Source organism: Gambusia affinis, linkage group LG11 (assembly GCF_019740435.1).
Source record: "Gambusia affinis linkage group LG11, SWU_Gaff_1.0, whole genome shotgun sequence".
NCBI classification, from domain to species: domain Eukaryota; kingdom Metazoa; phylum Chordata; class Actinopteri; order Cyprinodontiformes; family Poeciliidae; genus Gambusia; species Gambusia affinis.
The window spans coordinates 3156051-3178805 of NC_057878.1; the positions used below are offsets into that span (position 1 = coordinate 3156051).

The 22755-nt window shown below is 41.1% G+C and overlaps 1 protein-coding gene across 7 annotated transcripts in view; it reads right to left on the reverse strand.

Annotated features, from left to right (window-relative positions):
- The window catches only part of dgkh (diacylglycerol kinase, eta), a 65860-nt gene that overhangs the window by 24286 nt on the left and 18819 nt on the right, over positions 1 to 22755 (reverse strand). For 5 of the 7 annotated variants that reach the window (XM_044131350.1, XM_044131346.1, XM_044131347.1 and 2 more), the window contains 6 exons: positions 18262 to 18342; positions 10327 to 10431; positions 6773 to 6905; positions 2205 to 2311; positions 1900 to 2025; positions 877 to 979 (listed from right to left, as the gene is read on the reverse strand). In XM_044131350.1, the coding sequence (XP_043987285.1) occupies positions 877 to 979; positions 1900 to 2025; positions 2205 to 2311; positions 6773 to 6905; positions 10327 to 10431; positions 18262 to 18342 (655 nt within the window). Of the gene's footprint in view, positions 1 to 876; positions 980 to 1899; positions 2026 to 2204; positions 2312 to 6772; positions 6906 to 10326; positions 10432 to 15374; positions 16518 to 18261; positions 18343 to 22755 lie in introns of those variants that run through there. The other 2 variants (XM_044131352.1, XM_044131351.1) reach the window with 2 other exon arrangements.

Here is a 22755-nt window from a genome sequence, read left to right on the forward strand (position 1 = left end):
ATCGTCGTCGTAGTTTCACTTCTGCCGTCACCTTGTCCTTCTCTTTTCATCTGGATGCTCAATCCCACCACTTTTCTATTATTCAGGCACCACTTAGAAGATGGCAGCTTTTCAGACGCAGCGGTCCGTGTGTGATTGCTTCGGAGGCAGTAATCTAATCCAGCGTGCTTATCAGGGTTCGTCTCGCAGGTGCTGAACTAGAATGGATTCAGAAGTGAGGTCTGGCAGGCTGTCCAGACACCTCAGGGTCAGGGAAACAGAGAGGCTGCCTTCCCACCCCTAACTTTACTGGATTTTACATACAGGGACACAACACACACACGCTCCCACACCCACAATAGAACGTGATTGTAAAGGGAAGGAAAACGGCACAAATAAAAATCTAAAGATTGCAGTGTTCATTCGTATTCAGTAGTTCTTGTATCCTATTGTTTGTGAGTGTAATTCTCTCATTTTCAAATCTATTTCAGAACTGTCTAGTCTCCCATTGTGTCCACTCCAACCACCAAACCAACAAAGAAGAAAGCCATCGCTTAAAGAAAGACAAAAGAAGTCTCTTACCACAAGCAGGAAGCTCATTAAAAATAACCGATTAAATGATGACAGCCAGCCTGTTCTTAGACTGACAAGTAATGACTTTAGAGGTTGTGGATGGGTTTATCCAATCAAGTCGAATTCTGCTCTCACACCACACCACTCCCGGACAGAACAGCAGGTCAGAGGTCAAAGAAAAGAGATCAGCAGATCAAATGAAGTGAAATCTCCAGTGTTCACTTGTGAGAATGAATGGTTCCTCACAGGTGGAGTCAGACTTTGACCCCCGACCCTTCAGAGTGAGTTATTGTACAGGTTACCGCATGCACAGTCGGTGCCTACCATCTGAATCGATGCTGTTGAGCGCCGTGGGGGGAATGATGGAGACTTTGCATTGACCGAGAGGACACTTGCGAGGGTACAGGTCCATACAGGCTGTATGCACCTAGAGGAAGACATAGAAAAAACTGTCGTTCAACATTCTACAGTCCAGACAGAATCAACGAAACGGACAACTGAGCTGTCATCTTGCAATTAGAGGACTAGTTGATATGCCAAAGATGACTCATTTAGGGCATTTGTAGTTTTATTGGAACAAAAATTACTTGCTGAAAAATATTTACTCCAATAAGCAGGGCATATTAAAACAACCTCCAAGCTATAGAGTTGACCCCAAGCTACATCAACAAATCACTGAACACAACTACAAATATCCAGAACACACAATGACTTTAACATAACACAAGAAGTAAGGCTCAGTGGAAAAACCTGAGAGATCCCTGATTGGACAACACCACTTTTGGCTTTAGGACCAGAAATTATTCCTGAATTCGCTTTCTCTCTGTTTAGACAGAGAGGAAGGTAGTCCCAAACAACAGAGCTGAACTTCATAGAATGTCTAATGACTCTAAATATAGCAGGAGCTGCATTTCCACCACCGGTAACATTTATATTTCAGCAAATGCCCTAGAGCCAGCATAACATCTGGTTCTAAAGCTAAAAGTGGTGTCGCCCAGTCACCCAGCCAGCATACCTGACCATATCCCACATGGGGCCCATGCAGGCTGGCCAACAATGTCTCAGGTTTCCCACTAGAACCTACCTCTTCCATTTTGTTGATGTCGATCCATTTTGTTAACTCGTAATTGTGCTTACTTGGCGATTTTGTGTTTTTGAACGTATTGTTGCATTTTTCTCAGTGTGTAGTGATTTGCTGATATGGTTTGCAATTCAGGGCAAACGAACAGTTGAGATGAAAGTCATGCTAAGATGTTCCCATGCTGCCCAATCTAACATGTTCCTTAGACGAACCATCTCCTCTGCATGCTCGCTGCGTTCAGCATGAGGGTGTGACAGATGCCTTACCATGGCTTTGCACCAGAGGCAGCGCCAGTCCTGCAGCCTTAGTACGCTGCCACATGTCTTATCACACACGGCACATTTGGCACTGACAGGAAGGTTGCCCTCCAACCACTGATGAGGCATGGCAATCTGGAGGTTTAACACACACACACACGTTACAGAACGGGATAAATACTTCTCTTGTTGAGACATTCTTTTTACAGTAGGTCGGCATTGAAGGTTGTCTTTGTAAAATGAAAGAAACATAAAATACATAGTGATGGCTCTATGTTTAAAAGTTGGTAAGAACTTGCTTCAAACCAACTCACCCCATCCTCATCTTCAATGATGTCCTTCCCTATGGAGGCCAAGGTCGTCCATTTGCAATTGTTAGTGGCTCTTACAGCGCAGCGTTTGTGGGCTTTGAACTTGCACACTGAAAAACACAGAAACACGAGTAGGACTGAAAAGTTTTCCACACTTGATAGGGGCTGTCACTCAGCAGCAGCAGCAGCAGCCTGCAGTAAAACATCAGCTCAATATGTCTGGAGGCAGACACTTCAATAACACAAACCGCTATTTATTTTTACATGGTACAATATTAATGATGCAGGGGTCATGTTTCAACTTTTAGTGAATGCATTTTATTTGTGCAGCACTGAAAACCTGCGGATCAAAAACAGGACTAAACTGAAAATTGTAGAAAACAGACCAGCTGCCTTGATTACTCTCAGTAGAGGTAAAATCAGTCAATTAACTCTTTTATTGGTCTGAACTTATTTTCAGAGGATTGTTTATGTATTAAATTGTACATACTATTTTAAGTAGTGAGATTTTTAGATTTAAAAATTGATCAACATTCTGATGTGTACTGATGATTGATGATGGCATATGACAAAATGCTAAATTTGTTTCTGGTCTCACACCTGGTGACTGAGTGATGTTTTTATGTGTGAGCTCTACTTCTACACTCGGCCCAATGCAGAACATGTTTTTTTAGAAATGTGTGTGGAGCGAGCTAAGAAACTGTATGACAGCTAAGCTAAGCTGCACGACTTTGCTTTAATGGAAAGAAACAAGAGGGCTAACACCACCTAGTCTTCTGAGTAGTGCAAAGTGAAAAAACATAATCTCTCTTAACTAATTTATTTCGTATTGCCACAAAGTGACTTTGATGTTCATCGGCTGTGTCTTAAGGCTCACTGGGCGTGAATGAAGAGATGCACCAACTTTTAATGCATTGAAACCAACTGCAGTGATTAACCGATCAGAGTGGCATGTAGAAAATATAGCGTGAACATTTCCCACCATCACGCCCCAAACAGAGAGTCTGCTCTTTCTCCAGAAGAGACGAAGCTCTTAGCAGACTCATGAATAATGTACGTACTCTGGGGAACTTTCCTTTCGCCCGCCCCACTCAGCTCATGTACAACATTAACACACACATGCCCACGCTTGCACACACGCAAACTAATACACACACACACACAAACGCAATGTTGTCATTCTGCAGACAACACAGATACTACAAGTCCAAGTCATATCCGGGGGCAACAATCAATGTTTCAATCTCATCTACCACTAAATGCTGTTAGAGAGCATTAGCAGAACATTAAGAGAATTCAGGGGACATGATACCACAGATTGTTAATGGCCAGGCCTCCACAGACCAGACTGGAAGCAAATGCCGTCTCTGGGACTATGAGTGTCTGTGTATTAAATATGAAGGGGCAGAGGACGTAGGTAGCACAAATCAATCCCCACTGACTGCCCTGCTCAGGAAATCGAAGGAACATTTAAGCCGTGTTGCTTTGCTGTGATTGGTTGCCTGCACTTAAAGTTTGACAGACATTTTTCTGCTTCATTTTCTCCTCATACTGTCTTTTCCTCCAGTTTTATTGATTCGTCGTTCATGCTGTCACACACTTGCCTTTTACTTATTTTCATTATATAATAAACACCAGCCAAGTCTTCAAAAACAGTGTGTTGTGGGAGGTAGGCCATATCTAAAGTTAATGCTTCTGGATCGATATATTTAATAAGAAGAGATAAACAAGACAAAACTCAGCTAATCTTCTCCTTACAGAAATCTTCTCTAAAACTGGGACAAAGTGTCTATCAAAGGTTAATAAACATTATTATTAAGTGTTCAAAAACAGAAAAGGCTTCAATACTGTTACATTAAATGAAATAATAAATAAAATCAAGAATAATAAAAGTTTTTTTCCTCTCCATAATTAAGCTTGATGAACTGACACTTCAAAATAATATTGAAGAAAGCTGAGGCCCTTGTAACGTGGTACATTTTTTAGATATATAGTGAACTACAGTTTGCTTTAGAAAGAAATAAAGTTTTTTTTAATGGATTTTATTAGTCCAAATAAATCTGTCACATAACCTGCATTCATTGGCCGAGAGAATGTTTTGCAATTTTGGTCTATTTTTGAATAAATTATGGTTTTATTTCACTAAATACACGGTATTGTTATTTTCTCCAAGTAGAAAGGAAATTTGTCATCTAGTTATCTATTAGTACTAACTCCCTTAATAATAAATAATACCATCATCATGCTACAGTTTAACAATGTGCATTTTAACAGCAATCTAAAAATTGCAATTGGTGCATCTCTAATGTTTCTAATGGTTACATACAACCATTACAGATGTAAAACATCCCAGAACCATCGGCATGTTCCCAACATAATCTTGTGATTATTAGTTTTGTATTTAAAGGGGCAGTGCACTTTCACAGTATACTCTGAAAGAGAATTGTTTTTGAGCTTTACATCTTGCTATAATGTAATTCCCTCATCACAAACATTCCTAGAGTGTTGCTATGATTCCTTCATGCATGTTTGAGAAACCCTTTAATCTCCATGGCAACCATTCAGCTGTGCAAAACACCTGGGTGGACCTTCCAGGCAGTGCTATGTTTCACAGCTTGTGAGCTTCTGCCTCACAGAGTCGCTCTCCCCCACGATTTCCCCACTCAGCTCCTTCAGACTAGCCAGAAGCAATTAGCAAACATCTGCAGGACCCGCGCATCTACTGAGTTGTTTATAGGAGCTACGTCTCAGTGCTATGCAGTAAGAATGTTAAGGGCTCAATAAAGGAGCCATGTTGTGATGACGTCCTGAAGGTGGAGTTTCAGAAAGAGCTTTAAAGAGACAGAGGCCCATTTTCAAGGCTTTAAATATTGAGTCATATTTGGCACACGTAGAGCTTTTATAACAACTGAAGGACACACAGTTACTTGATTGTGCTATAAAATGGCATTATGTGGCTGTAAAATGCATAATACTGCCCCTTTATAAAGTTGACAGTTCTCATATGCTATGTACCAAACCTGACCTCGTTGGAGATGATGATGAGAACCAAGAAGAAACTCGGTTTCTTCCTGATATTGGATGGATGCACCTTCCTACACCTCACAGATAAAAGTTAGCTAAAATAGCATAAGGAACATCTCGATGGTTCTCATCATGTTCTGCTGCGCACCAATGCCACGTACCACCAACTACCAGCAGGCAAACAGAAAAATCTCATTCGCTCTTGTTAACCTGATTCCCTTCAACACCTCACCTTACACTTTCCTTCACAGATAAGGTGAAGAGGTATGATGTCAGCCACAGGATTAGCAGTTTTCTCTCCGTTAATGACAAGGGGCATGGTGTGAATGCTAAAAGAGTAACCGAGTCAATGATTATCTAACACACAGTATAACATGAAACCTGTACGGCATGGCATGTTTAGTTTTAATGCCAGCACCTTCCTGTTCCTGCACCTCAAGCTGTGATTGTGATAGGCATCCTGCTCCACAGCCCAGACCGCTGCCAAGGTTCACGCTGGCTTCACTAAACCTAATCCGCTGCTTTCCAGCAGACTTTGGCAAAAATATAAATAACTTCTTCCTCTTTGTGACTTGAAAGGTCTTGTGCAGCAGTGACCTTGCCAAAGTAGCTGTGGGTCAGTAGCTTGGCAGTCCTTAAAGATCTGATGCCAAAATAAGCCACCAAGAGGAGTCAGTTTGTTAGCCAACATGTTTGCTGCTGCTGTTGAGCCCTCCTGCAGTCAACTATTGTGTTGGCTGCAGGAGGGTTTTGTTTGTTAGCTGATCCTGTGTTTGCAACGACAGAACATGACATTGGTAACCAGCAAGGTAGCATTATGGGTAATTTAGGAGTCTTAAATTTTGTGTATGGAAATTGAAGTGATGTATCCAGGGCCCAATAAAGACTAATCTGTTGTTATGGACACTGTAGTTCTACTGGACACCGCCGACTGCTTTTTTCATGCTAGACCTTTTGGTGCATGGACTGATGACGAAGGTTTGGAATGTCCTTTGCAAAAATACACAGCCTCACAAAAGTATTCACACCCTTAAAGCTGTACTATGTTAGCAGCTAGTTAGCAGCAGCCTCAAGCTCGATGAAGGTGTCTGTGTGTGACTCAAACTTTTGTCTAACAGAAAACTACAGAACGTCAAGATGTAAGACCTGTGACTGACATATTTAAGGCCAACTTACTTTTTTTTTATGCATTTATGAAAGTGTTATTTAAAAAAAAAATGTCCATATTTGTTAAAACTGTCACTATGTCATGACAGTGAATAGAGAATTTCTCAAACATGCATGAAAGAATCAAAATAACACTGCAGCTCTATTTATAATGAGGGCACAACATTATAAAACAATGTAAAGGTCCAAAAAGTCATTTTTACACGATACTGTTCCTTTAAGACTGCACACTTCAGCTGAGACTCTTCATGCTGTGCAAAACATTCCCAAAAAAACCTTTGGTGACAATATATGCAAGTTTGAAACACAAAAAACACAGAAAGCGATAATCCTACTTTGTTTTTGTCGTGTGTGCGTATGTGAAGCGTTGTGGTGTTTACCTTCGCAGGAGAGGCCATGAGATGTGACCCCAGACAAGCTGTCTTTACAGACATTGCAGAAGGTGGGCCGTGCGTGGGAGCAGGCGTACCAGTTGTGCATCCCTGAGAAATGTTCCACATTAAACTGTGCCGTCTGACAAAGGAGAAGTTAAAACAGGTTGGCAGCACTGAGAAAAAACAGTCAGAGAAGAGCAAGCACAGTGCACTAAGTGATAACAATCAACACATTCTCATTCCCAGCTTGTCATGGGGCGACACTCTCCCAACACCCCCACCCCTCAGTTTTAACGCATGGGCTGCTCCTTTCCCATCACCGTCTGATGCACAGAGAGCTGCTCTGCAGCGGAGCGTCGCTAGTTAGCGAGCAGCAGCACACAATGACGTATTGGTCATGCAAGCACTAAATGACATCTTATAATGCAGGCTGACATATAGCAGATGTCTGATTATTTTTAAAAATCTTTCTTCTGCTGCTTTCAGTCGATTGCATAAAGATTTTGAACGATGTCAAAATCCACACGTTTTAAACGCAGCACATAATAAAGTTGAGATATTTCGACCATTGAAGGGCGCCATGTAACATAGCGGTTAGTTAGATGTCCAAATGTAGAGTTTGAACAATGTAAGTCAAATTTAAGGCTTTTTAGACCTTTTTAACAACACATTGAATCGAATTTAAGACCAAAAGAATTACAATCAGGAAAAGCATGATTTTCTGGAAATGTGAAATGTATGTGGCTCTTATGAGCAGTTTTGTGCTCTTCACACTTCAAGGTTCCCTAAAACCTAAACCCCCTAGTGGCTAGTTTAAAAGACATTTTGTGCACAAAGGCAAGTGAGCCAGTGGCAAAAATAAATGCCCAGTCAACTGGCGATAAATTTACACTTACCCATGACAAATGCAAAAAAACAAAAACAAGAAAAAACAAACTAGCTATTGTATGCTAGTGGTAGCTCAAACTTTTGCCTGACAGAAAACTACATATATTAGATTAGAAAGTCCTGCTACAACATTTAAGACCTATGATTGAAGTATTTAAGGCCAACTCACATTTAACATTTTAAGGCCTTAATGTTAGATACATAAATTGAAGACTTTTAAAGACTCTTCAAGGAGACATGGCCATGGTTTCTCTGTTTCATGTCTTACTAACCTTTTAGATTTTAAGGACTAGCAGCCGTGGAGCCAATCACCATCATTTAAAAGAAATCTGTAATAATATTGATAACCAGGATGAATTTGCATCCATTAAACTGTTACCCAGAGGGTGTTAACATGTGCTACTGCATGAAATGATGCAACTTTTACAATGTTTTAGATTTGTGAGAGCCATGTTGGACTTCCAAGGCAGAACCCAAATTTTCTAGATTTTTGAGAAGAAATGGAATAGAATCCTGACTGGGTGTCTAGACAAGCTTAGAATGAGATTAGGCAGTAAAAAAACACACACACACACACACACACACACACACACGCACACGTACACGCACACACACACACACACATTGTTTCAAGATAACAAAGCATGAAATACTGACACAAAAATGAAATAATTCCAAATAAATCCAGCTTCTTTCAAGTTTTTCTTTACTTTGAAGCATTTCCTATAAGATAATAACTGCAGCTCAATCAAGAAAACCGTTGTACTAGAACACGGCTGTCAAACTCATTTTCATTTTGGGCCACATCAAAATCATGAATGCTCTCAAAGGGCTGGTTGAGCCAGAAGGTAATAATAAAATCCATTAGCAAACTGTTAAAATATTAATAAATAGCTTTGTATGCATTTGACAAGTACTACTTATATTTAAATAACAATAAACATCTTTTCAGTCATCAGTCCCTCCAGGATTTTGCGATTCTTTATTGCAATCAAAATTGCAGATTTTGTGGTGCTAATTTAGAAATATTTGCTGTTGCAATATTTGTCCCATACATGAGACCATGTGAGGCCGAGGCAATAGTTTAGTAGAGGAAGAAGGAAATACTGCCATCTGCAGGTGGGAGTAAGTAGTAGGGGCTGGCATGTATCGTATCATTTATAAATGATCATTTATCATGTATCATGATAAATTTCTGATCATAATAAGAAGAGCAGTTTTTGTGTTGGTGGTGTTCAGGTTGCGTTGCCATGTACTCACATCCAAATCCAGATTTACATGACAAAGAAGTAATAAATAGTTCTTATCGTCACTTTTATTGTTATCACAATAATTCCACAAAATACTGCGATAAAAAATGAAGTGCACAATGCCCCCCCCCCCACCCCCTCCCCCTAGTGAGCAGACACTTAGAGCCAAAGTTTTTGACTATTTTTATTTTTCAGAAAATCTGCAATAAATTTAGCTCTACAAAGTGTGGAGAACTGTTGATTTTGCATGAATTTCCATGACTGCGTAATCGCAAAATCAGGAGGAAATGATTGATGTAAATTGGCAGTAAGCGGCTAAAAACTACTTTGATTTGGTGGGTGAAATAAAAGCACCCAGTTGTTATCTTGAAAGTTCTCTTTACATGTTTCAGAGTTAGAGGGTCATAGAAAACGGTACAGTGGGCTGGATTTGGCCTCCAGGCCTTGAATTTGACATTAGCAGCATAGAGTCCATCAGGACTCCGAATGTGTGTGACCCGTGACTCTGCAGGAGCGGCCGGACCCCCAGAAGCTTCCATGCATGTAGAGGTTGGGACCACAGCGGAGGTGATGTGAATAGCGCAGCATTCCAGCGTGGGCGTTGCGTCTGCAGCAGTTGGCGCAGCCCCCATCCCAGTTAGGGTTTTTGTTTTTGTTGTAAAGTGGAACTGTAACAGGTCCCACTGCTAAATGGGACATCCTCACAGCACCGCTTTTAAATCAAAGCCTGTCTGGTCCGTGCAGCTCAGCTTGGTGTGTGTATGTGTGTGTGTGCACGGGTGTACATGTGTGTTCCCCGTGGCGAGCCAGCTCTGGGGTTGCTGCTGCACTGCGGTGCAGTGATGGGGGGTCTTATATAAGATTTCCCCTCTGAAATAAGAGCCGCTGCGCGCCTGTGCTCCTGTCCCCCGGCCCTGAGCCTGCCACAACCTGTCACCGTCAGCGCTCACATCTCTGTTGACAGGAAGGATTTCCGTAAAAGGGGGCTTGATTTTTTTCTTTGTGTGTGTGTGTGTGTGTGTGTGTGGGCGTGTGCGTGCGTGTGTGTGTGTGTGCAGAGAAACTGCTCAGATACAACTCAACTGTTGTGCTGCAAGTTTGTTGGAGATGGGATCCAGTGAGGCTGCAGCTGCGAAACAAAATTTGCTGTTGACGCTTTTATCCTTAGTAGTAGTTTATGCACATGTGAACACACAAGATCCAGGTGATACTTTGGATATCTTCGAACTTCTACACATCAAGCCAGATTTCACCGCAACAAGCTACGGCTTTCATCCCGTTTTTCCCCGACAATATTCAACCGACGAAGCGTCCCGCGAGCGGAGAGGACACGCCTTAACGTCAGATCTGCTGTCGCTCTGACTCTTGGAAACCCCAGGATGGGGGAAGAGGCTCGGATCTGGTTTAGAAAGCGCCCCTTACCTCGTAATGCTCCCTGGACTGGACGGACTTGAGCGAACTGATCCAGTCCTCCATCTCTTTCCTGTTCTCGGCGCAGAGGATGAGCCTACGGAACGGGGTGATCACCTGGAGAGAGAGAGGAGGAGAGAGAGGCAGGGATGCTGTGAGGCAGGGAAGACATACAGACGGACGGCGCTGTGGCTGAAATGAGAGGGAAGCGTTTCCGTCGCCTTCCCTCCTCCGCCCAGCGGTGCCTTTGAGCCAAGAGAGAAAGAGAGAGAGAGGATGAGGAGCCCCCACCTTCCTCCTGTCTTCCCTCCCTCTTTTCCTCCAACTCCTTTTAACTCCAGCCCACTCACACCTTCTAGAGTTGGCAGCCTTCTTCGCTTCTGCCAACCTTCTCTCTGCGTCCGCCCTTTGTGGCAGAAATGTCCTGGCAGGCGGAGATCATTAGTGCGCATTTAAAGGACGCTCCCCGGAGACGGGCCGCCTGATTCAGCCTCCGTTCATCGCTACATCACTTATTCATGCCACTTCTCTCTGGATTGTGCTTCCCTTTTGCACAGCAGTGAGAACAGAAACACCACCGGTTGACCATGAAATCACGCAAATTGAAAGTAGGAAAGTAAAATTGTTTAGTGGGCAGTTTCGTAAAAAATATGTTTTTTGATGAAAAGCTTCGTCGATAGGATGAGGTGGTTTTTCAATCGCATCAAAACAGATGTCCTTGGTAAAACTGCAATGGAAACACTTTTTTCACATCACTGAATGTGTTGAATACTTAGTGCTTCAGCAAAATCACAGAGAAAGAGCTTGGAGGATGTGCAGTTCCACCAGGTGTTTGCTAATTGCTGCTGGCTAGTCTGAAGGAGCTGAGTGGCGGCTGCTCTGTGAGGCAGAAGCTTGGAAACTGCAGCTCAGAGGAGGAGCTACGTCCTCAAAGGTGGGGCTAGGTTCCACCAAGCGTTTTGCACAGCTGAATGGTTGCCATGGAGATTAATCAAAGAAACCCTCTAGGAATGTTTTTGACGAGGGAATAACATTGTAACAAGATGTAAAGCTAAAAAAAAGTTGCTTTTACGTCACACTGCCCCTTTGATGTTTCAGCTTCATTGACATCTTAGAATCTTTAGCCAGTAAACAATCTTAATACCATGTCTGCCTGCGGTTTTGTGTTGTGTTTCCGTCTCTCTCATAGAGATCGCTGATTTCCCAACGTGCAGTTCAAGAATTACTATTTACAATAATTTGAAGGCACAGATTCAGCTGCTCTGGAGGTCCACTCTCTAAACTACACTCCCTTTGTGACAATAATTGGGATAAATGTGGGAGTGTGTAGTCCACCTACCCAGCAGCACAAACACACACTCGCACACATAACAAGCCTCTGGCTTCTTGACCACAGCCATGTCTGAAGCTGCACCTGAGGCTCTCCTGAAAGTGTGGAGAACAGCAGGTAAACACCATAGCGTGTGTGTATGCGTTTGTTTGTGTGTGTGTGTGTGTCAGTGTTAGCTTTTCATTCTGCAAGCTGGAGGTCACTTGCTAACCATCTGCTTTAAAGCCACACGTTGCCATCGTTTATCAGAAAAGCCCGATCAGAAAACACGGTCGATGATAAACAAACATCAAACGGCCTTGAAAGAGACAACGCCACTTAGAGAGAAAAAAAACAAACTAACTAACTAAGGTAGTAATCTATTTCTAAGCAACACATTTAAGCTTCCCGAAGCACACTTGGTCTGTTTGATAGCAAAGTCACAAGCTGTGCAGTGCAAACCAGGAGGAAATCATGTGTGAATGCACATATGGCAGAGCGGGGTTACATAAAACTCCCTGTGTGACGCAGCGTTTATAACATCTTCCTCCACTTTGGGCTCTGTGGGCCTGCAGGCCGGTTGCCTGGAGAGTGCCACAGTTTATTGGGGAGTAAGGATTAAAATTCTTGGGATCCTTAGAATTTTTACCTTCCTGACTGCGATTGTAAAAATTCCCTACAGACACAAATGTAGACACACCAATCAGAATAATACGGCTGATTTACATTCTCTGCTTTTTGTGAAGCTTTTTTTCCTCTCAAGAATGATGCAGAAAAAAAGTTTCTTCAAACAAACTTACAAAACCTACTCTATTTTGTAGCAAATTTGATTAGTTTTACTCAAGCTGTAATTCTGAAATCACAATTAAGACTCATTTTCTAAAGTCGGTTCATAGAAACATGTTTATCATTGCTGTGAGAGGTCAAGTCAGTTCTTTTTAATGCTGGAAACAAATGTGACTTCACCATATGTGAGCACGAGAGCTACTACTGTTTTCAAACAAAGACAAAAGGATCACATAGTTAACATTTCAAACTACTGTATCTTAAGTAGCTGATATATTTGAAGTTATAAGAGATTTGAAGAGGAAAAGAGGTGGATTAGCCAAAACTGTTGGTGTCATCCAGGACATGATGAACAAAGAAAATAGGTGATCCAACTTGAATATATTGGTAATAAGTAATTCAATTCAATTTGTCCAAGTTAGCTGATTAAGTTTTCAAACTTCATTCAATCACTTGAGCCCAATGAACACAATTTTTTAAAAGTTGATCCTTCTTTGTCTTTTTTTCAGTGCATGTTCCATGTTGCTGTGGAACATGTGCTGCAAACACATGTGTTTGCTGCATGTTAGCATCCTCGCAGCAACAATCTTCAGTCAGAGGCTTCTTCAGATTTGTGACTGCTACTGGAGGACTTTGCTGCCCACAGCGTCACCACTGACAAAGATATTTTGAAGACAAGAGTGTTTCTGAAATGAAACTCATTGAATCTATCGATTGCTTTCATTCTTTTGCTAACCAACTTTTCAGTAACTGCTGATCTACCCGAGAGCTGAAAGGAAAGTCTTAAAACCTTCCCAAAACAAACAAGGTTTTTAAGGGATGTTTTTGTCATCCCTCCCTTCGGTAACAAAGCTAATTATATTAGCCTCCTTCCTCCGTTGTTAAGTGGAGACGACGACTTCTGAATTACTGACAGTGACACTCCATTCATGCAGCTCTGTGTCTGTGCATGTTAGGAGAAAATGCAGCCATTCAGTCGACTAAAGTGCACAAGTGGCTGTGCTGTTCTGCCCGCCTTTCCCCCTTGTTTGTCTCCGTTGCTCCTTAGAGAAGTCGCTCTTTTGTTTCCCGGTCATCACAACACGTCCTCACTTCTGGACAGCAACCGGGAATGTTGGCGTACACGGCATGCATTCCTGTTTGTGTGTGTGCGTGTGTTTCTTTTCTGAGGTGTCCGACGTGTGGAACGGAGCGGTGATAAGTCTGGTTGCCAGGGGAAACTGGGAATGGCTGTTTTGAAAAAAAGAAATGGTGCCAGGCATCCCTCAAGTGCAGAAAAGCACTCTTGATGAGTGACCTTCAGAGATGAATGGGTCAGACAAGTGTGCATTGTGCAGTAACAATTGGCGCCAAAAAGAGGCTAACTTAGCAGCTCAGGAATCTAATGAGAGGCGCTGCTGTGAAAAAGGAAACTTTCAGTTCCGCGTGTTTTTTACTAATATTTGTGAAAAACACAGCGGAGTAATAATATCAACTGTGTCTATGGCATAGATTTCCATAGCATCCCGATAAATTACAACTATTGATGCTTAATCCCCGCCACAAAAAACTGTCTGCATTATTTTTATCTATTTTCTGAACTGTTCAATGAGCGCTATCATTGTATTTGAAAATGAGATTAGATGCAGTTACTGTGAGCAGCTTAGTGACACAAATCACACTTCTTCATGTGACCGGTGTTCATAAGAAGCGTATCACACATGGCAATGTGTGATACGTAAATGTGTTTTTCAAGTGTTTGTGGGGCTATAACTGCTGTGACACAATCGCAAACATACAACTGGCTGAAAAAGAAGAAACAAATAGCTCTTATTGTCACTTTAATCACAAGAGTACCACAAAATATTCTGATGAAACTTGAAATCTGTATCACCCAAATAGAGATAATGAACAACACCTGCCTCATCAACAGAGCAGCCGTGTGATTCTTTTAACAATTACTTACAATCTTTATTATTTTCTTGTAAAGATACTAAAGTTGAATGCAGTGGATGATCACAACTCCCTAAAAATAACTGTTATTTTATACCAAGCAGCAACTGGGAAACACAGAGGAAAACAGAGAGCTTTGTTGTGAATTTCCCTGTAAATTCACAAAGGGCTTGTCGGGGCAGCGAGAGGCGGGCTTTCCTGCCCACACTCTGACCACTTCAGTGTTTGGGCTGGGCTGAGAGCTGCTCCCTCACGTGGAGCTCAAGGTGCTCAATCTACCAGCTACAACAGCCTCATCGATACACACACACACCCATACACACTCATGCACATACACAGGCTGCAGCTTTAATCCATGCATTAATATTATAGCTTAAGAAAGTGAATATGATGAAACATCGGCTGTGTTTACAGGGAAGACTACTTCCAGTCAGGTCGGGACTCGTCTGGACGGAACATTTTGTTCAGAGGCTTCACCCTAAATATCTAATAATAAATCAACAATTTTCTCAACGCATTACATTATTCGTGTTAGTACTTTATTACTATTACTGTGTTTGTTTGGTTACATAAAAACTGATGCAGGTGGAAGCTTTATGTGAGAGTAGAATGATTTGTGTCTCTAACTCGTATTATAAGGTTTCCTGATGTTTGCACATCCAGAATGTCCTTGCTCTGCCCTGAGGAGACTTCAGCACCACGCACATGCACACGCCCACACACACACACACACACACACACACACACACGGATGAGCATGAAGCGTGAAGCATCTCTGCACAGACATGACTCAATGAATTCTACCAAGCAGCGCAGAGAACGCCGGAACGTCAGTCATCCTCTCGACGACACAGAGCAACACAGACAGGCTGTGCGGATTTCCAGAAGGCAGTCGTGTCTCTGCTATGAACAGTGAAGTCTGGTGTTCCCCGGGTCGGTCAGCATGCATAAAAATATATATATATATGTATATAGATATATATATATATAAAACAAAACAGCTGCAGGTGAACAACAAATTCGGCTGCGTTACCTTTCTGCTTCACCATTCCTCCTCTTCCATCTGTCTTTTCCTTCCTCTTCCTCTTCATCGGTCCCCTTCCTCTCCCTTTCCTTGTCTTGCCACTCGCTCCCGCCGCGGTCTGGCTAGAGACTCCTTTCTCTAACGTCCCCCCCTCCCCCGTAACACACACGCACACACTCTCCTTTCCCCTCGGGAGCATGTGTACGAATGCAGTCAGCGGCAAAGTGACATCACTCCAGGATTTCCTTCGCTGCTCTCCCTTTCGGAGTGTTTGCCTTTGCACCAACAACACGTCCAGTAGGCGCTTTCATCTCTCAACATTCTTGCTTATTTTTTGTTCATTCTCTCCATCACTTCCTTCTCTTTTCGTTCTGATCACCTTAGCTACTATTTTACAGTATTTGCTCAACCTTTTGACTTTCCGTTGTGGCTCAGCTCCATCCAGAGTATTAAAACATCTGTGTGTTTTCCTTCTAAATATCTAAAATATTGAAGTGACCATCAACATCCTGCCATCCCTGTGCGTGATCCCCATCGTAACATGCATGCAGCAGGCACACGCAGGCACTCAGCGGAGCGTTTCAAGCCAAAGCTAAAAATAGCCGCACGCTCCCCTTGAGGCAATGCTCCCAAGCCTTCCTCCTCCTCCTCTTCGCTTCTTTTTATAGCAACATCCCTGGGGAGGAAGAGTCATTTACAGAAAGCAGAGGGCACCACAAACTCTTTCACTTTCTGCTTTTATCCTTCTTTTTCTTTTTTTTTTTTTTGCTCATAATTCTCAAGTTCCTCCTACACGCAAACTGAGCAACAACTCACATGTTTATGCCTTGTTTCCCTCCAGAGGAAATGTCTTGGTGAGAAGCGTGTGATGAAGTTATAACGGGAAATGTAACAAAATGTCAAGCAAAGCCCATTTTCCTGTGCGGCGGCCTGATAAAACCCCACCTCAAGGCGTAGAGAGACTGAGAGAGACAGCCTTTATTCTGACAGAATACAGGCTGACGACATTTGATGGTAAATGATGCCAACGTTAAAGGGGCAGTATTATGTCTTTTCCAGACACATAGTACCACTTCATAGCACAATCATGTAACTATATTACATTCAGGTCTTATAAAAATCTTGTAAATTTTCTAAGACATTGGAAGAGATGATCAACTTTAACCGGGCCCCTCAGGACGGACTCTTCTTTCTATAGAATCGTTTATAACAGTGCTAGTAACAAATAACCCCGGGCTGATGAGCTTAACATAGAACTGAGTGATGAAATATGGGAAGAATGTTTAGGAAATATTCATAAATGTTATATAAATGCCAGACATAACCTTATGCAATTTAAAACGATCCACCAACTTTATTTTTCTCAGGAGACGTTACATAAACTCTAAAAGAAGTTTTTCTGTTTCAAACGTGCTTTAGAAATATCAGCCATAAGCCATTTTGTGCTTCAGTGGAAAGATAATTTAGTGTTGCAATAAGTAGGATACATGCTACCTTTTTTTAAAGTGAAATTTTCTGCTCGCGTTTGCAACTCTGCATTGCTGACCGCAGTACAAGATCACAGTGCTGTGACTGAGGTAACCCTCCGCAGGAGAGGCTTTTAGGTCAAAATAGGTAATGCAATCAATCTGCTTTATGTAATATTAACACGTTAAACATTTTTAGGTTAATCGCATGCGGTAACACATTAACAGTGACAGCTCTAAATAAAATTCAATCATACTGGATGTCTAATTTTCAATGTTTTTCAGAAAAAAAATTTCAATTGTGTGTTATCATAAGCTCCTTCTCTGACTATTTAGGTATGAGGAATAACCTCTTCTCTTTGGGTTGGTGATAGTGGAAAAAAATGATACTATTTGGAAACCAGGATTTGCTTTGTGAGACTGAGACCGCATCATGAAGAAAGAGGAGCAGAGTTTGATCACACCTGGGATCTGAAGTACATTTTTTTACATTTATAAATTTTTTTAATGAAGGTTTATAACATGAGGATGTGCTTTGTTAGTTCTGTGAAGTGTTCAAATGTGTTTTCTTATGTTTTTGCAACACTCAAAAGAAACCAAATAAACATACATTACAAAAAACTGTGTATATGTCCAACATGACTTAAAAGAAACTTGACTTTGCAATTTAATGCCTTGAAATTGGGCCTCTGTCCCTTTAAGAGCTTCTGCTCTTTCTGACACTTCACCTTCAGGACGTTGTCACAACAAAGATCCTCTATCAAGCATTCGACAATGTTTTTACAGCGTTTCATAAAGTAGTAGCTTAATGAGGTATGAGTTCAGCAGATTTCCAGTTCCACCAGGTGTTTGCTAATGGCTGCTGCTGCTAGTCTGGAGGAGTTGAGTGGGGGATAGCGGGGAGAGCTAACCCCTCCAAATTATTGGAATTTATTTTTACAAGACTCTTTCAAAACATTACCCGTGAGAGAGCACTGACAAAGTACCTTGTGACTTGTGAAACCCTTTTTCTGTATTTGGGAAAACAAAAATATGGAGATTCTCCTTTTTTTCAAAAACAAAAAACTTTGTTCCTGCCTTGACTTGTCATGGCACCATAATCTTTTATTTCTGTGTTTGATTACCTGGAAGTGTTTCTGCTGTTACTGTTTTAACCAAAAATGGTGTCTGCAGATCAGACTAATATTGAAACTAGAACTAGTCTAAAAAATGCGATCGCTATGAAAAACCAAACAGCTTTTAGAGTCTAAAGCTGGCGTTGGGTAAAGTTTCTATTCCCGTTTCCCCCCAGACTGCAATGTAAGCTCACCAAACCTTCAAAATGTGAGAAAAATGGAGAAGAGTTGAACAGTTGGTTGTGAGTGTCTTCATCTCCACTGTAACTCTCTGTGTGTGTGTATGTGTGCATTAAGACAGCAAGAAGCACTCACCGTGAAGCTGTTGTTGACATTCTTTGTGCTGGACTCTGCAACACTGGCATCTGATAGATCCACCTCATCGAAGATAAGGGACTGCAGCCAAGAGAGAGGCCAGGCATGAAGAGGAAGGAGAGAGATGAGACCACAAAAAAAAATAAAAAAAGCTTTTTTACAAGCATCTACAACACATCAGGTTAAGCTGAGCCTGTTGTGAACTGCGGTATGAGGACAAATGTGAAGCAAAGCGTAGAAGGAAACTTTTCAGCATAAAATGGAAACTAATATATGTCAAATATTAAGGACAACACTTTCTGGGCAATACAAAAAAACATCTTAAAAACATTTCTCACTGTTTTCAAACATTTTTCTAAACCAGCATAAGCTGAGTATTATTGCAATAGTTTAGTTTGTTTCACTAATTACAAGAAATGCAAAAAGATAAGCCACTAAGTGAACCGGATTAGGTATTATATTACACATTCTGGACTATATGGAGTCCTCCGTGATCAAATCTAATCTCATAAAAGGGATCAGGTTATGGCCACATATCATTAATTGACGGCATCTGTTATGATATTGTCAAAGTGAGTCAGCACACAGCTTATTATTAACCATCCATTAGCAGGATTAAGCTTCCCTGCTCTTAAACTAACTGAAGTATTTGTAAATGTGACACAGAGGTAATCCTTAACACAGGGGCGTACGAGCTTTTTGTGACATGGACCAAAATTGTCAAAAGGAAAGAGGGGGGAGAAGAAAAAAGAGAGGAAAAAGGAAAACCAAAGTACAGTGAATTATTTTACCTGCTCAACAATAAACGAAGCTGTAAAACTTTAATTAAATCAGCAGTCACAATTTTTGTTGGAAAGGGATGCAAAGTATTGTCGATCCAAAACATAAATAGGGTTTTGAAGGCTCACCCCTTTAAAGGAAACGGTCCACTTTGTGAATTTTTAAAGGGATTTTAAAGCTCAGAATGAACTAAAATTACTAGAGCTTTTTTCAGCAATTCTGAGGTACACAAACAATATATATGTCACTTTAATTGAAAAGAAGAAGTTGAATAAATTCATTAAAAGCAGATCGGGGTGCATCCAAACATGCTGGATAGATGTGACACAAAAAGCCTGGTTACTGGATACTTTGTGCTGTAGCCTATATTTTCCATTGTAAAATGTCCCTTTTATTTGAAATATTGCCCCAATAAAAAATAAAAAATCTTCAGAATTTGTATCGTTCTTGAATTGCCGTCTTTGGACACCTCTGGCTTAAAGGAATAATTCAGATACTTAGAATTTTTTAGAAGCTTTGACGACTAAGTATTAGTGTCTTTGCATTCAGAAAGCAGAAATTATTATTTAGCTCACAGCTAGCTAACAGAAGAAACAAAGAGTCTCAAGAAGTGCTTGATATTAATGCTTTTTACAGTAATAAACCGTCACACCGAAGGGGTTTTTAACAAATCAGACCATGGTAGGTCACAACCTGAAACAAACACCTAACATAAAAGTTTACAATAAATGAGAACATGTTAGCTTGTTAGCTGCAGAAATGTTCACCACAAATCAACACCTTTTGAGGAGCTAGCGCTCCCTTCTATGTTGTTTCGCCTCTTTCCCTGTATGAGAATGGCCTGAAGAAGATAGTGGTGGATGCGGCTGTGTGTTATTAAAATTTGGGTGGTGGAGGAGCTGGAGCTGCAGTCAGTCATGGAGGAGAGCCGGCGACTACAAACAGGAACATGATATGCTAACTGTGCTGTGATGTGTAAGGCACGCCACTGAGTCGAAACGGCTGTGGGCCAAAACCCGATGCCGTCAAAGGAATGCCCTCTGACTCTGTGTGTGTGTGTGTGTGCGCGTGTGTGTGTGTGTGTGTGAGGAGTGAGCTGCTACAGCTGTTAGAGGGAATGCCCAGTCAACAACACTCTCCACAGGCCTGGCTAGAGAGGGAGGGATCCCAGCCAACACTTACTCTGTGTGTGTGTGTGTGTGTGTGTGTGTGTGTGGGCGTGGGTGTGTGTGTGTGTGTCAGCATTTCCACATACAGCTACATGTGTGTTCATAGCAGATGCTGGGATGACTGTGAGCGTGGATGGTGGCTGTACGGAAGTGACATGTTATTGTAACTTTTCTTGTTATTTTTCTATGAATGTTGTCACCGTCACGCCACCAGCGCAACTCACAATATCACACACATGTGTAAGTGTGCGTGGGTGCATGTGTGTAAAGCCGTGGTAAAAGCTGAAAGATGGGTGGACGGATGCAGACATTCAGACCTGTGTTACCCATAATTTCACAGTTGCGCTCAGTGGCAGCGTGTCAGCAGTCAGAGCTAGCCTCCTTTCCTTCATCCTTTCAGCTTTCACAACTTTCATTCTGCTGGGGACAAAACCCGGATACCGGCCTTCTGGAATGGACTGTGGAACCGCTGAGGCTCCAGTACAGTCACTAACTCGGACAGACGGACTGATGGATGAATAGATAGGCTCTTTGTTGACATGGTTCTTTTCCATGTTGGATCTGTGTTTCTTTGTTCTGTGGCTGATTTCCAGTCTAAGTCAGGTGATGGTTGATGAAGGAGAGGAGGACGAGTTGAAGGCTGCTGAGATGAAGCCTCTCTGAGGATCAGTGAGGAGGTTAGCGTTCCTCTGTACGGCAGCACCGCCAGCCAGGCCATTTTAGAGGCACTAAGAGGATGGACATGTTGGACAGTGGACACTAACTACAGCTATACAGAAGGACAGAACCAGCTTGAATACAAGATTTTACTTCCTTTGACATTCCACTTAAAATTAGTCTTCCTACAGGAAAGTTTGGAAGTTTTCTGAAATGCAGTAAGACAAACAAAATATGTATTCTCTTAAATTTTCAAAGCTAGCATTTTTTTATTTTTTTTTTGCCTTCACTGACCAAATGCTTTTGCTCATAAATTTTTAGAACAAATAAAAACAAATATTTTTAGTCACACTTTCTTATTGGCTGAATATTTAAAATAACCCAATTGCAAACGTACTTCCCCTGTTTTGTAAAAAAAAATATATATATATATATTATTAATATGCTGTAGTCAGGGTTTGTGTGGTACACTGCAAAACTACAAAATTTTACTAAGCAATGTTTGTCTGGTTTCCAATGCAAATATATTAGTACACTTGAATTACGACAAATCTAACTTACAAGCAACTTTTCAGCAAGATGTAGGAGCTTGTTTTAAGTCAGTAATTTCTGACTTAAAACAGAAATTACTGACTTAAAGTCAGATATTTGTACCGAAACTAGATAAAAAATGATTGATAAGATTTTGTGTTTGTAGTGTTTTAGTGTAGATCAGGAGTTTCACATGCAGTTCAATGATTTTCTAAAAGACTGAGTGTTTAAAACTTTCTTAATAACCTATGGAAAAGTTGCTACTGGCATCACAGCAATCAAACCTTCCTTAGATTACTGAGGAGCTTCTTTCATGATTCCTTTTCATTACCCTGATCTTTAGCCTCAGTTGGACCTATTCCTACATTGTTGGCTTACAGCTTTCCCAATGAACAACACAGCTTCCAGGTGCTCCTGTGTGTAAAATATGTAGGTAACACAAGCTGAGTTATCATAAATGATTGTGATCAACTTTTGCTTTCTCGCTATTACAAAGTTGGTCGGTAAGAAGAACAAAAATAACTTCTGGAAATCAGTAAAATGAACAAAAGGTGGATTTTTGTAGCTTTTCAGAAAACCCAAAAACTTTTCAGGGAACAGAAAAACTGTGCAGCAACATGGGTATAAAAAAAAAGACTACTGAGAAGCTCAATGAGGCTAACAGTGATAGTTCAGTACTGGAAGACATGATTTCTATATTCTAAAGGAGTAATGAATAATGAATGAACGGCTTGTTGGCTGACTTCCTCATTTGACCTTCACCTGATCTCTTATTGAAATCAGCTGATTTCAATAACTTTTGCTTGATCTTCACAGATAATTAAAACAAACAAAATAATAATTATTATCTAAGCTTTTTTAAAAAGTCATATCAAACCGAAAGTATTTTTCATAGTTTTCAGGACTTTTTATTTTTTTACATTTTATAACTTTTAAAATTTAAGTAAAATGTTCCTTTCATACATATATTTGATTCCAGATGGTTTTGTTTCTGGACTGACTGCTTTTCCAGTATGTACACCATCTCTAATTTTGTTCCCAATTCCCTTCTGAAGGAGGCTTGCTGTGCCTCAATTATACTGTTGTTTGTTCCTATTTTTGTGTCTTGGATCAAACATAAAATCAATAGTGTACCAAAAACAGCCACTCTCTCAACAAAGAGCTCCTTACACCTGCTGACACACAGCTGTTTGTCATTATGGTGTTTGGAAATATTGTTTATGCTTATTGATAATTGGGTTTGGAAAGAAATGAACAAAAGCTGGGAAGAAGCAGAGTAAGGATGTTCATTTCTTTGTGTTTTTGCTGATTACTGACATTTGATCAATTATTGTTACAATGACTGATTTATTATTTC